The 13,706-nt window shown below is 34.9% G+C and overlaps 1 protein-coding gene across 6 annotated transcripts in view; it reads right to left on the bottom strand.

Moving 5' to 3' along the window:
- Positions 1 to 13,706, bottom strand: part of FSD1L (fibronectin type III and SPRY domain containing 1 like) — a 97,722-nt gene that overhangs the window by 57,892 nt on the left and 26,124 nt on the right. For all 6 annotated transcript variants that reach the window (XM_054500368.2, XM_054500369.2, XM_054500370.2 and 3 more), the window contains exons 3-5: positions 11,752 to 11,883; positions 8,079 to 8,180; positions 703 to 725 (exon numbers count right to left, since the gene is read on the bottom strand). In XM_054500368.2, the coding sequence (XP_054356343.1) occupies positions 703 to 725; positions 8,079 to 8,180; positions 11,752 to 11,883 (257 nt within the window). The remainder of the gene's footprint in view (positions 1 to 702; positions 726 to 8,078; positions 8,181 to 11,751; positions 11,884 to 13,706) is intronic.

Here is a 13,706-nt window from a genome sequence, read left to right as displayed (position 1 = left end):
GACAGGCAGATCCAAACTGTTCCTTCTGCATTAACGCAATCCAAATGTTGCCAGCAACTCCTTTAGCACTCTATGTTCGTTACAAGTACTAAGTTCCTTTTCTTAAGCCTGGCTCTACCAATAAGAAAGACCTTTTAAACCAAAACCTTTAATAATTTTCTTTAATTTTCTCTTCCCACAGAATATTAACTAGATAGTGGTGGCATTAGAAATAGAAAGAGATGGCACCAGGAACAGGATGGAATGAGAATACAAGGTGTTAACAGGAGGGCAGTGAAATAGGAGAGCTTTAGTTCTTGAGGACTACTTAAAATGAGTGAGTTCACAGAAAATAAGACCCACTTATATTTAAATTTAACAACAGAAAACACATTCCAGGAATATATATTTTTAAGTTATTCAAAATAGTTCCCTCTTCATTAGTACAACTAATTAAGAACTGTTCTAAAACTAAAACTAACTATATTACTACACCAGAAATGAAATTCTTCTGAAGCACATAATTATCCACAACTATGCTTTTAAAAAAACTTATTGATACAATGGTTATTCCAAGAAAATACACAGAAGACATTTTATTTTGTACTTGGTCATTGGGTTTTTTTTATCTTAACTAACACAATTTTAATTAAGAAACTATTTCTGAATTTCATTTCTGACTTCAATATTTATACTTAAGTAAAAATGTGTTTTATACCATACCTATCCTTGATCTGTCTGGCAGCCTTGGAGCCAATCAGGGAGAAGAGAAAGAAGGCAAGTTAGTGCTTTTCATGCAAGTTTCAATGGCAGTGACATGCAAGAAAAGTTAGGATATAAACCCTGCAATAGATTAGTTCATATTCACCAAAACACAAACTACAGAAAATTTACGTGTATAGTTCACATAAGCTTTCATGTGATGTTAGAATTATAGTAGAAAATCCAGACCCCACAAAAATCACCTTTTAGGAGGAAAATTTAACACTTCAAACAAATTCCAGGTGACTATAAATGTTTTTTTCTTACCTTAAGATTATCAAAACACACCTCCACCTTCATTCAGTCTGATACTCATCAACTAGAGCAACCAATCTCCTTCATGGGACAACTTCCTTCATGGTTTTCTTGTACATGTCAAATTTACTCTCTAATTTTTCTTCAGAAATCTCTTTCACTACTTCATAATTGTTGTTCCAAGTTTTTTCTATATGCCTCTACAGGGCAAGGAATTCTGAGAGTTTGCCTGCTAACAAATACAACTAGGCTGCAATTCTATAAACCTTTACTCCAAAGAAAGTTGTAATGGCAGAAATTCAGACACAAAGAGACCAGAGAAATACTTCTAGCAATGGGGTCTTTCTCCATGATGATTTCATACATGCTACCAACTTAAACCTATATATAAGGTATCTCTTTTGTCTTTTTTTTTATGCAAGCACAAGTTTAGAAAGGGAACTCAGCTATTTACTTGAGGCTGCATGGTCACACAAAATAATAAAAAACAAGTAAAAACTGTTGTCCCTTTTATATTTACATACAATATATCCAACAAAAGTTTTTTTCTCCACAGTAACCAGTATAGTTAACAATATATCAGACATAGACAAGGCTGTTTTGCTCAACACTGTATCCCCAGTGCCTAGCAAAAATGCTTAGGACACAGTAATACTTAATAATTATTAAATTTATTTGAATGTTAATTAGATATATGTAGCAATGCTTCTGTGGCCTCTCTTCTTCAGTTCTAACGTTGTTCCTATTTATTATTGGTCATTTTTATATCCACCCTAAAACATTCTGGTCTGAGTACTCTTTCTACTCAAAAACACAGAACTCAGATTTTTTCTTTTTGAGACAGAGTCTTGTTCTGTCGCCCAGGCTGGAGTGCAGTGGCGTGATCTTGGCTCACTGCAAGCTCCGCCTCCCGGGGTCATGCCATTCTCTTGCCTCAGCCTCCTGAGTAGCTGGGACTACAGGGACCAGCCACCATGCCTGGCAAACTTTTTTGTATTTTTATTAGAGACGGGGTTTCACCATGTTAGACAGGATGGTCTTGATCTCCTGACCTCGTGATCCACCCGCCTCAGCCTCCCAAAGTGCTGGGATTACAGGCATGAGCCAGCGCGCCCAGGCAACACAGAACTGAGATTTAAGAGATCAGCATATTATACAGTCTCAGCATTACTATTAATCAGTTGAGACCTTGTATATTAATCATTCTATTTCTTTTCTAAGGAATTTTGTTCCTTAATGTTTCCAAAAATCATTCCCACATGCTACACAAACAAATTCTGTGGAATCTGTATCTTAAGTCATGAAACTACTGTAGTATCAGAGATAGAAAATGTTTAAAAAGTTAATTTAATTGATTTTTTTAATTACTGTCATTAAAGGTGGAATTACAGACAAAGATTTTAATGTAAGTGTTAAAGGAAGGAAAGAAAGGACTCTTCTCTGTACTTGATATGAAACAAGTACTACTAGGATTACTCTTTGCCTCTCCATTCCCTTATTTCTCCTAGGAAAATGATATGACTTATCTGATAATGGGTTTGAAAGGAGAAACTAGAAATGAGTAGCTCAGGACCGTCTGCTTTTTCTCACAGCTTGCTTGCCCAGGGAGAACATATATTCTGTTCTTTCCCTCTGTGCCATAACGTTCACTGAAAGAGGCTTCCCCTGCCCATCACCTGAGGCAGCCCCTGCTGATCATGCCTGGGTGAATTTGTCTGTCTAATTCTAGGTATTTAGTATTGGGAAACTTGTCCAATAACAAAAGCCATCTTTTCCAATATGCTTTTATCATTATTTGGCCTCTTATCAGTTTTGTTTTGTCTTATTTCCTAACTGGTTTCGAACTTAGAGAAATATTACCAATCACCCTCGCATAACCCAATGATATGAAGACGATCACCATTTTTTAAACTGACCACAATGATTCAATTTTGTGTCAAGTGTTACTAAATTTAATAAGGTGAAAATTTTTAGTGTGTGTGTGCACATATGCATGCATGCAAAGCTTTTATGGTATCACTTCATGTACCATGCTGTTTGTGAAAAACCAGGAAAGGAATAAATGAAAAGCCAGATAATCTAGGAAAAACTGTTGTCCATGCATTTACATAGAATATACCCAGCTAGCAAAACTGAAAACTCCCATGGCTCCACTTTCATTTAGGTTCATATTTTACTGCATATATATTGTATAAATACAAGAGAGGTTTAAGAAGTTGTTCTGAGCAATGATTAGAAGGCAGAGTTTCAAATTCTGAAGATATTTCTTTGAAAGGGCCCAATTTCAGGAAATGTCTTAAATTGGAAAATAATTTTTTTTCTAGAATTCTCTCAAAACAGAAAGGTATCCAAAAGATACACAATACTATAAAGCTTCTAAGGTTCTATTCCTCTATTTCAAGAATGGTGACTTTTGTCAATTACAAAATTGGCAGAAAGGATTTCAACAGAAGATCTAAAGAGTGATGCTGAGTAAAGTAATATAACTAAGCTTCTTGGAAGCTTTTCAATAACATACAGTACCATAACCTAAAAATAAATCTAAACATTCATTGCAGCTTCTTCATAACTCACTACATGGAATTATGTAGGCTCAAATAAATGTGTTGGCAACAGCAGTGGTAAATCTTGGAATCAGCCGGTACTAATTAAACAGATGTTTGACAAAATTCAGCCTTACAATTCTACTTAAGGAAGTTTGGTCTCAGGTGACATTTCTATGACTGATTAAAGAAATGGAATTGTAAGATTTAGTTTAAAAACAATTAACTAAGAGATGGAGGGAGGGAATGAGGGAAGAGAGAGAGAGAGGGAGAAAGGAAGTCACCATCTCTGATATGAATGCAGAGAAACTGTAATATAAGTAAAGTAGAAGCAATCGCAAACCAATCTTCATAACTGCCAACTAAATTTAAAGACGTTAAACCAGATATTTTCCCAGTCACATAGAAAAAAGTTAACAGATCTTTTCCCAATCTCTTTTGTTCTTAATCTGTAATGGGTGAATATAGAAACTATTTTCTTCTGTGAATTTATCAAGCACTTTGAAGATAAAGTATCTTATTGTTATCTTTCTTCTTTAATATCATCATTTCTCTTTTCATAGAAAGGGAGAGGGAAAAAGAGACAGCCTCAAAACATTATTTTCCTTTAGGCAAAAATATGTCTTTGGAAAAAAAAAGATTGCACACCAGTTGATCCCATACATTAGAAGTTTTGTATTTGGTAGACATATATTTATCTGTTCATAAAAGGAACTATTTTTCAAAAAGCATGATCATTTGAAAGAATCTCTCACAAAAGCCTCAGTGAATAACTTGAAATACACTTTGAAATACAGTAGTGCACGCAACTGTTTTATGATTAGGCACATTTGTACAACAGGAGATTGCATTTCTGTAAGACATAAACATCAAGAAATGAAATTAAGGTGAAAACTACAATTTGACCTATGCTTAACAAATATTTAGATCTGTTTTTTTATATTGTTCTCAAAACTGAAACATTCATGCTTTTGTTGAAGGTCCTCTCCTCTCTCCTAACATTCTTAACTTCAGCCTACAGAGGGAGCTTCTGGCAGTATTTCTGCTTACTTGAAAGTACTGAGTGAGCTTCTACCCACTCCTCTTCTTATTCACTCCTTCCAGTGGTCAGAGGCTAACACTCAATGGACAATATTCTACAGGCGAATCATTCATTACAAGTGAGATGTGGGAAATACACTAAACCCATTCTCCCTCTTCAGCTGTGATAAAATGCAGAAGACACTGTTCCCCTTTCACCTAATTCTGTACTTTTTATTCCATTATAGGGACCCCATGGATAGGAAACTATTTTCTCCCTTTTAGTCTGACAACTGGAGCATGTGTGGCACAATTGTGATGGCAAGTTAGTTACACTGACTTGGAAATTGTTCCACTGACCCAGCTCTTTCTATAGAGAGAATTCAAGGTCTAAAGTCAGGGTGGGAATAGAAATACTAATTTTGGTAAAGGGTCCAAGCAGTGTTCTGCAGGCCAGCTATTAGCAGAGAACCCACATTTGGTGGGATGTTGCCAATTTGTTAAGTCCAGGAATAAAGCTAATGATCTGGATCCCATTTGCTGGTGATCCTTCTGCATAAATTTACTAACAACCAAACTTCTAGCAGTTAAAAAAAATTAGTGAAGATATGTTCTAAAATCTTTTTGCATTTGTGCTATTTGTATTTGTTTACTTTCAGAAAGTAAAATGCTGGTAAATAGCATAGCTTCACATTCAGTTCTCATGCTGAGATACTGCAATGTGATAATTTAAATATTAGAACTTAAAATACTCTTTTTGAAGATAATGAAGTATGAAAAGACACATTGCCTCGATTTTAGCCTATGCTATTTTTTTGTCCTCATGGGCCATTCATATTAATCTCATTTAAGCACTTTAATGTGGGATATTCACAAATAGTATACCTTAAATGAATTTTTTTCCAGACATCTAACAATATACTGCTAGACTAATAATAATCTCCAAAGTCATCTCTCCCTATTCAGTCAGCAACTAGGTGTTTGAAGCAGGCCTGTAGTCCATGTAGCTGGCTAGGAAAGTGAACTTAGTTTTTTACTTGAACTCAAATTATTATCTGGATACTATTTGGACATACGAAGAAAATAATTGCAAGCAGCTCTCAGTTAAACATTTTTCCTAAATGATAAACCCAGATTTCTGGCTAGGAAACACTGACAGATATAGTAATGTGCCACATAACTACGTTTCAGTCAATAATGGACTGCATATACAATGGTGGTCCCATAAAATTATAATACTGTATTTTTACTATACCCTTTCTATGTTGAGATACACAAATACCACTGTATTGCAATTGCCTACAGTATTCAGTACAGTAACATGCTACACAGGTTTGCAGCATAAAAGCAACAGACTATACAATACAGCTGAGGTATGTAGTAGGCTATACTACCTAGGTTTGTGCCATTACACTCTAATGTTCCCACAATGATGAAATTGCCTAATGATACATTTCTTAGAAGACATCCTCGTTGTTAAGCGACACATGGTTGTAATTCATTTCACTACAACTCCAAATGGTTTAAGCTGCTAAATAGTACTATAAACTGCTGCAAGACAAGATCCAAATAGTAAGAATAAGCGAAGTGGCATATTAAACCACAATGTGACTTATTTTATCAGAACCTTTCTAATTTATAATCTGTCAGGAACAAATTATAACAGAAACAAAGCTGGAAAGAATAAAGGACAGTGAAACAGAAAAGGGTAGCATTTGGGAGAAAGAAGACAGAAGAACTCTAAAAATGTCAATAGAAAGAGAAACGTGGGAGAAATAAACTTTTATCATAGTTTTTCCAAGTATCAGTCTCTCCTTAAATCAACTGGATTCAAGGCATTTTTGTGTATTAGTGTCCACATTCTATAGTTTTCCTGTCTTCTTCCTCACTTTCAGGCTGTCAGTTGGTAATTCTTGCTACTATGACTATGCCTGTCATTAACAACTGCCCTACTCCACTAAAAGGGGAATTTGTTAACAAGTAGAAAACAGAAAGAAAAATGCTGAAAATAATAGTAGTATCAAGTACAATAGTCAACAGATTCTGAGAAATGATCTTGAATGGAGGACATTAACTATTGTCCATGAACTCTATGATGTTGATTTTGATGACTAAGACATCTTTTGCTTTCTGCATGTTTCTTAGCTATGTTCCAGACACTTAAGGTTATCACATGAATGCCCTCTAAATAAGTGAAATAGTGCTTTTTTTGTTTTGTTTTGTTTTGTTTTGAGATAGGGTCTCGCTCTGTTGCCCAGGCTAAAGTGCAGCAGTGTAATCATAGCTCAGTGCAGCCTCAACTTCCTAGGCTCAGGCAATCCTCCCATCTCAGCCTCCGAGTAGCTGGAACTACAGGTACACATCACCATGCCCGGCTAATTTTTTTGTGTATTTTGTACAGACAGGATCTCACAGCCTGGTCTCAAACTCCTGGGCTCAAGCAAACCACTCACTTTGGCTTCCCATAGTGCTGGGATTACAGGCATGAGCCACCATACCTGGCCAACACATCATACTTTTAAAGTACTTTTAAGTATAGTACATTTCCCTTGTAATTCCTTTATATAATAAGTCTACCTATATGCATTAGTAAGCTTCTTTACAACTCACCTCCAAATTTAAAGAATTAATTCATGCATTGGCTTACAGCAAAAGAACTTTTTTGATTCATGTATTTAAAAGAAGAAATCAATTAAAGTTCAATTTTAATATCCAAAGATGTAAGGTGGCAAATGTTACCTTCTCAAGGAAGCTTTTTCTACCTTCAAGTTCACAGAAAATCATAAAATGAAAACAATCACTAGGCATAAATCAATTATAAAGCTACCTTTCTAACACCAATGCAGCTCACTACATACTCCACAAAGGTGAAGTAAATAACATCAAACTCAAATTTTATCTTGATAACTACACAGTAATTTTTGCTGATTATATAGCTTAATTTCCAAATCTTTTCACATCATTTTAAAATATATTCTACATTTCTGAGTCCTGATTTGACAAAATGGTAATCATTTAAAATGACCCTACTTAAAAGAAGAATTAGAACTTACAATTTACAATCACTTAAACACCAGGATCTAAGTTAAAACATTAGCAGGCTTCTTGCTCTACTCTTTACATTTTTATACTAAACATATCCCTTAAGTAAGGATCTACATTTCCATGTTGTAATAAAACATTCAATTACTTAAATTAAGCAGTGGGGGCATTTATCTGCAATAAGAAGTTACACAGTTACAGTGCTCATGTGCATAAAGTGATGATGCTTTCCCAAGCAGCTCATAGACAGAAACACAGAAACACTTTTTAAACATATTTGCTGATGACCCTAAAGACACACACTTCTAAGTGTTTGCTTTGGAATAAATGAACAGCCAGCATTTTACTTATCAAGAAACCCCAAGCCTTTATTAGTATTAGAAATCAGTAAAGAAATCCAAAACTAAAGAAAAACAAAAACGCCTTTTTAAAAATACAACTTCTCTTGTTAAGTGTATTAATGCAGTTTTTGTGTACCTTTGAAAATTCTTCAGGTTCCTTTATATCTAATGACCTTGTTGCAAATTCTAATAGTTCTTCAGAGTTCTCCAGGGCGTTATTACATTGACTAATCTGACTCTAGGGGAAAAAAAAAAAACTAAGTCATTAAAATGAAGTTTCCTATTGCCATCAGAATCTTAAATATATATCGTTATAATGAACTTACAAATAATTTTAATAGCAACAATAGAGGAAAAACATTTCAGTGAGCTATTGTAGCAAGATAATCAAGACAAGTTTTATATATATATATAAAAAACTTGTTATATTTGTTTTATATATATATATAAAACAAATTTTAATTATCTTAATACTTTGTACCTCTTGCCATAATTTATCGAAAACAGCTTCACTGCATACAGGTAAAGATACACTCATCATTTAAAACAAAAAAGGACCTAAGCGAAGCTTAGTCCACTGTCATTAATTAAAAACTAGCAATTCAAGATACATAAAGAATATGGGACAAGTAGGAAGTATTTTTCTAAACCTAAATGGCAAGGTTCCTGCTCTAAAGATGAATGTTCGCAATTCAATTTTATCTAATAAACTGCAAGTTTTAAAAATGTTTCTATTGGCTGCTCCTAGCTCCCATATAACAATGCCAGAAGAACAAACTGTTCACATATATTCAAGCAGAAAGAAGGTCCCGACAAACAACAGACATCAATGAGGAACTAGGAACTGAGAGGTAAGTGAAAACAGAAAATATTACCAGTTGTACTGGAACATCACTCATGCCAGGGATGGCTGGGGGTTGATCAAAATGCATAATGCACACTCAGTATGCAAAAGACTTTTTGGTACTTGATGGGAAGAAGGAAAGGCAGGAGAAAAGACATGACCGATGGCCACTTTGGTGGCAAGTTTAATATGCGGTATGAGCTAGGGTGACAGAAATGTTGGCTAGTGGTAGATGAAGACAACTAGAGCTGCTCTGGTAAAGAAAAAGTACAGGGAGGGAAAAGGGAAGGTTGGAGATTAAGCAACTGGATGCTTAAAGGCCATTCAAAAGTGGTGCTGTGAAGAAGGGTCTGGGTCCAAAATAGAACAGAATTCTGCACAGGATGAGTTTTCGGTTGGAACTTCAGAAGATGCTGAGTTGTCCTTTCTTCTACAGTGTTTTGTTTTTTAAATGAATTCATTTCTTATTAGTATTTATTGAAATGTATGGAAACTTTATGAATAAACGAATTATCCTTGAATTATTTAAGTAATACATCCCCCACCCCCAAATATGAACAACAAACCTCAACCTGGGTAGTATGGACACACTTCAGAGGGTATCTGATCCTTGGAAATTGTGCATGTATGGTGTATACGTAAGAGAGAAAGACAACATGTGTTCTTCCACAGCTTTTAGGTGCTCAAAGATATCTATAACCCAAATCAACACACAAAAATTTGCATTTCTACACACCAATAATAACAATCCAAGAAGGAAAATAAGAAAAAAATCCACTTATAATAGTATCAGAAAGAACAGCATACTTTGAAATAAATTTAACCAACAAGGCATGAGACCTATACACCCAAAACTACAATACAATGCTAAAAGAAATATACAACAAAAATAAAGGGAAAGACATTCATGTTCATAGATTGGAACACTTAATATTGTTAAACTATCCATACTACCCAAAGCAATCTATAAATTCAATTTAATCACTGTCAAAATCCCAAGACATTTTTGGAGGGACAGAAAAAATATATATAAAATTCATGTAGAATCTCAAGGGACCCTGAATTGCACAATTTTGGAAGAGAAAAAAGTTGAATGCCTGAACATTCCTGATTTCAAAATACCTTACAAAACTATAGGAACCCAAACAATGTGGTACTGGCATAAAGACAGATACACAGATCAATGGAACAAAACAGACAGTCCTGAAATTACCCTTCACATATATGATCGAATGATTTCTGACATAGGTACTAAGGCCAAACAATAGGGACAGGACAGTCTCTTCAACAAATGGTGCTAGGAAAACCAAATATCCACAAGCAAAAAAAAAAGTCGGTCCCTTACTTAACACCATACGCAAAAAATTAACTAAAAATGGATTAAAGACCTAAACATAAGCTCTAAAGCTCCTAGAAGAAAACATAGAGGAAAAGCTTCATAACACTATATTTGTCAATGATTTCCTGGATATGACAATGAAAGCAAAAATAGACAAATGAGATGACATAAAACTTTAAAACTTCTCCATATCAAATGGAACAACCAACAGAGTAAAAAAGCAGCCTACAAAATGGGAAAAAAAAAAACTGTGAATCATATACCTGATAAGGAGTTAATATCCAGAATGAATAGAAAACTGCTGCAACTTAACAACCACCAAAAAACCCAAGTAACCCAATTAAAAGATGGCCAAAGAACCTGAATAGACATTTCTCTAAAGAAAATACATTGATGGCCAACAAACACATGAAAAGATGCTCAACATCACTAGTCACTAGGGAAATGCAAATCAAAACCGTAATGAAATATCATGTCATACCCATTATGATGGCCACTATCAAAAAATAAAACAGAAAATAAAAAGCACTGGCAAGCATGTGAAGAAATTGGAACCCTTCGGCTGGTAGGAATATAAAATAGTGCAGCCACTATGGAAAACATTATATAGAGGGTCCTCAGAAAACTATAAAGAGAATTACCACATGATTCAGCAATCCTACTTCGAAGTATACATATCCAAAAGAATTGAAAACAGAATCTCAAAGAGATATTTAAACTCCCACGTTCACTGCAGCATTATTCACAATAGCTAAGAGGTGTAAGCTGCCAAAATGTCCACAGACATATAAATGGATAAAGAAAATGTGGTATATACATAAGTGGAATATTATTCAGCCACAAAAAAGGAGGAAATCCTAGCACATGCTATATAACATGAATAAATCTTGAGGACATTATGCTGAGTGGAAATAAGTCACAAAAGGACAAATGCTATGATTCCACTTATATGACACATGTAGAGTAGTCATGGAAACAGAAAATAATATGATGATTGCCAGGGGCTAGTAAGAAGGGGAAATGAGTTGTTGATCAAGGGACATAAAGTTTCACTTGCACAAGATGAAAAAATTCTAGAGATCTGTTATACAAAAATGTGAATATATTTAACACCATCAATTGTACACTGTACAGTTTAAAATGGTTAAGAGAATGGGCCGGGCACGGTGGCTCACGCCTGTAATCCCAGCACTTTGGGAGGCTAAGACGGGTGGATCACCTGAGGTCAGGAGTTTGAGACCAGCCTGGCCAACATGGTGAAACCCCGTCTCTACTAAAAATACAAAAATTAGCCAGGCATGGTGGTGGGCACCTGTAATCCCAGCTACTTGGGAGGCCGAGGCAGGAGAATCGCTTGAACCCAGGAGGCAGAGGTTGCAGTGAACCAAGATCACTCCAGCCTGGGTGACAGAGTGAGACTCCGTCTCAAAAAAAAAAAAAAAATGGTTAAGAGAATAAATTGTTTTTTTAACAACAATTTTAGAATACTTATGGCCAAAACAAAAAACCATTCTTCTACAAGGTAAGGGTATAGTTATACTCAGAAATTCACTAATTTTTGCTTACCATAAATCGAGCATTAAATAGACTAAAATTATCCATATTTCGATAGTTGTATGATCTCACCTGTAACTCTTGGGATTTACGAGCTTGTTCCTGCTTAATACAGTTAATCATACTTTCTTTTACTTCATCCAGTATAGAGTATAAACTATCAAATTCTTCGTCTAACTCTGAGAGTATGTTGGACGAATTTTCCTGTTTAAAAAACAAAACAAAATAATTTTACTGAAGCGCTATCAAACATTTAAAAACTACAAGGTATGCCCAAAAGAGAGAATAAATTGATATTATAAACTATGTTGGCCTAATATAAAAATAACATAATTCTAATATTTGACTTAAGGCTTTAAAAAGAGATAAATGCAACAAACTGCCTGCTAATGCTAACAATACTGTTTCAGCTATACTATCAGTTAAGTTGTCTTTTATGGACTAGCGCATACTCTCTTCACTTTACTGTTTCCACAGGACAACATGAAAGGTTGTTTTAAAGTTCCCAACTTCGTCTCCAGACCTCAGTCTCTCAGGCAGACTCTAAGCCAGTGGTTTTCAACCTCTGGTGCATATGAGAATCACTGGTGAGGTATTCTAATAAAATATTCCAGAGATTTTAATTCAGTAATTCTGAGGAACACTTCGCACATACAGAAATGAGGCAGATTTTGTCTAAATTTTAAAATCAGGGTCTCTAAAACACTGCATTTATATAAGATAAACAGAAATTAAAAGACTAAGCAATTATTTATTGGATCCTAAGATATTTATCAAATATTGAATCATCTAATGACCAGAATTTGTAGTCAAATCCTGTATTTTATTAACTAAAATACAGATAAGTTACTTGCCCAAAGCCATACAATTAGTTACTAGTAACATGGTCAATATGGCATTTCAAGTCTCTTGAGTTCCCCATTGCTATATTTGCTGCTATTTCAACAAAAAATAACTCAAATTATTTGTAAAATCCCTAGATAAGCAATATCCACACTTGCAACAATTATATGAGATAGAAGAAATTCTCTTAAGACATTTTTCAACTTGGATGAATCATTTAATTAAGAGAAGCAAACTGGCACTGACTAAAAGAACTAATATATACAATCTACTGTAATATTATATGTCCAAACTTTTGCTTATAATGTTTTTAAAAACCAGATACCTCACAGGCACCTCACCAAAGGTGGTGGTAATTATTTTACTAGTCTATTTACAGTGGTAAGAACAACTGTAGAAGTGGAATGTGCAGTCCGGAAGGAAAAAAACCTAACTCAAATCCCACACTAGCCACTCAGTAACAGCATGACCTTATACAAGGCACTTAAATTCCTAGACCTCAGTTTATTCATTCATAAAAAAGAAACAGACTATTTTCCTCTCAATCACCAGATGGCATCTTGTTGCCTTTTGCCTACTACTAAGCTCCCATCTTCAGCAACAAGGGTGTAGTTTAATTCCCCCACTACTTTTTTTTTCTAACATTAAGGTAGAATTCTAATAATTTATCAATCAGAAGATGGTTTGAGCTAGCTATACATACAATCTCTCTTTCCAGATACCAAATGTGATGATTTGCTTGTCCACAGATCAAGAGCTTTACAGCCATGAGTTTTATGCTTACATAAAGAAAGCTGATTCACCAAGTTTCCAATAAAATAGTTCAAGATAGCTAAAATAATTCTTTTTTTTTTTGAGACAGAGTCTCACTCTATCACCCAGGCTGGAGTGCAGTAGTGTGATCTTGGCTCACTGCAACCTCCACTTCCTGGGTTCAAGCAATTCTCCTGCCTCAGCCTCCCAACTAGCTGGGATTACAGGCGCTCGCCACCACGACCAGCTAATTCTTGTATTTTTAGTAGAGATGGGGTTTCACAATGTTGGCCAGGCTGGTCTCGAACTCCTGACTTCAGGTGATCCACCCAACTCGGCCTCCCATGAATGTTCTTTTTGCTAAAGATTATTTTGGTTATTCTGGGTCTTTCGTAGTTCTATATACATTTTAGGATTTTTTCTATTTCTGT

The sequence above is a fragment of the Pongo pygmaeus genome, chromosome 13, assembly GCF_028885625.2.
Source record: "Pongo pygmaeus isolate AG05252 chromosome 13, NHGRI_mPonPyg2-v2.0_pri, whole genome shotgun sequence".
Taxonomy (NCBI): domain Eukaryota; kingdom Metazoa; phylum Chordata; class Mammalia; order Primates; family Hominidae; genus Pongo; species Pongo pygmaeus.
The sequence above is the reverse complement of the archived record's forward strand: the minus strand, read 5'-3'. Positions and strand labels throughout refer to the sequence as shown.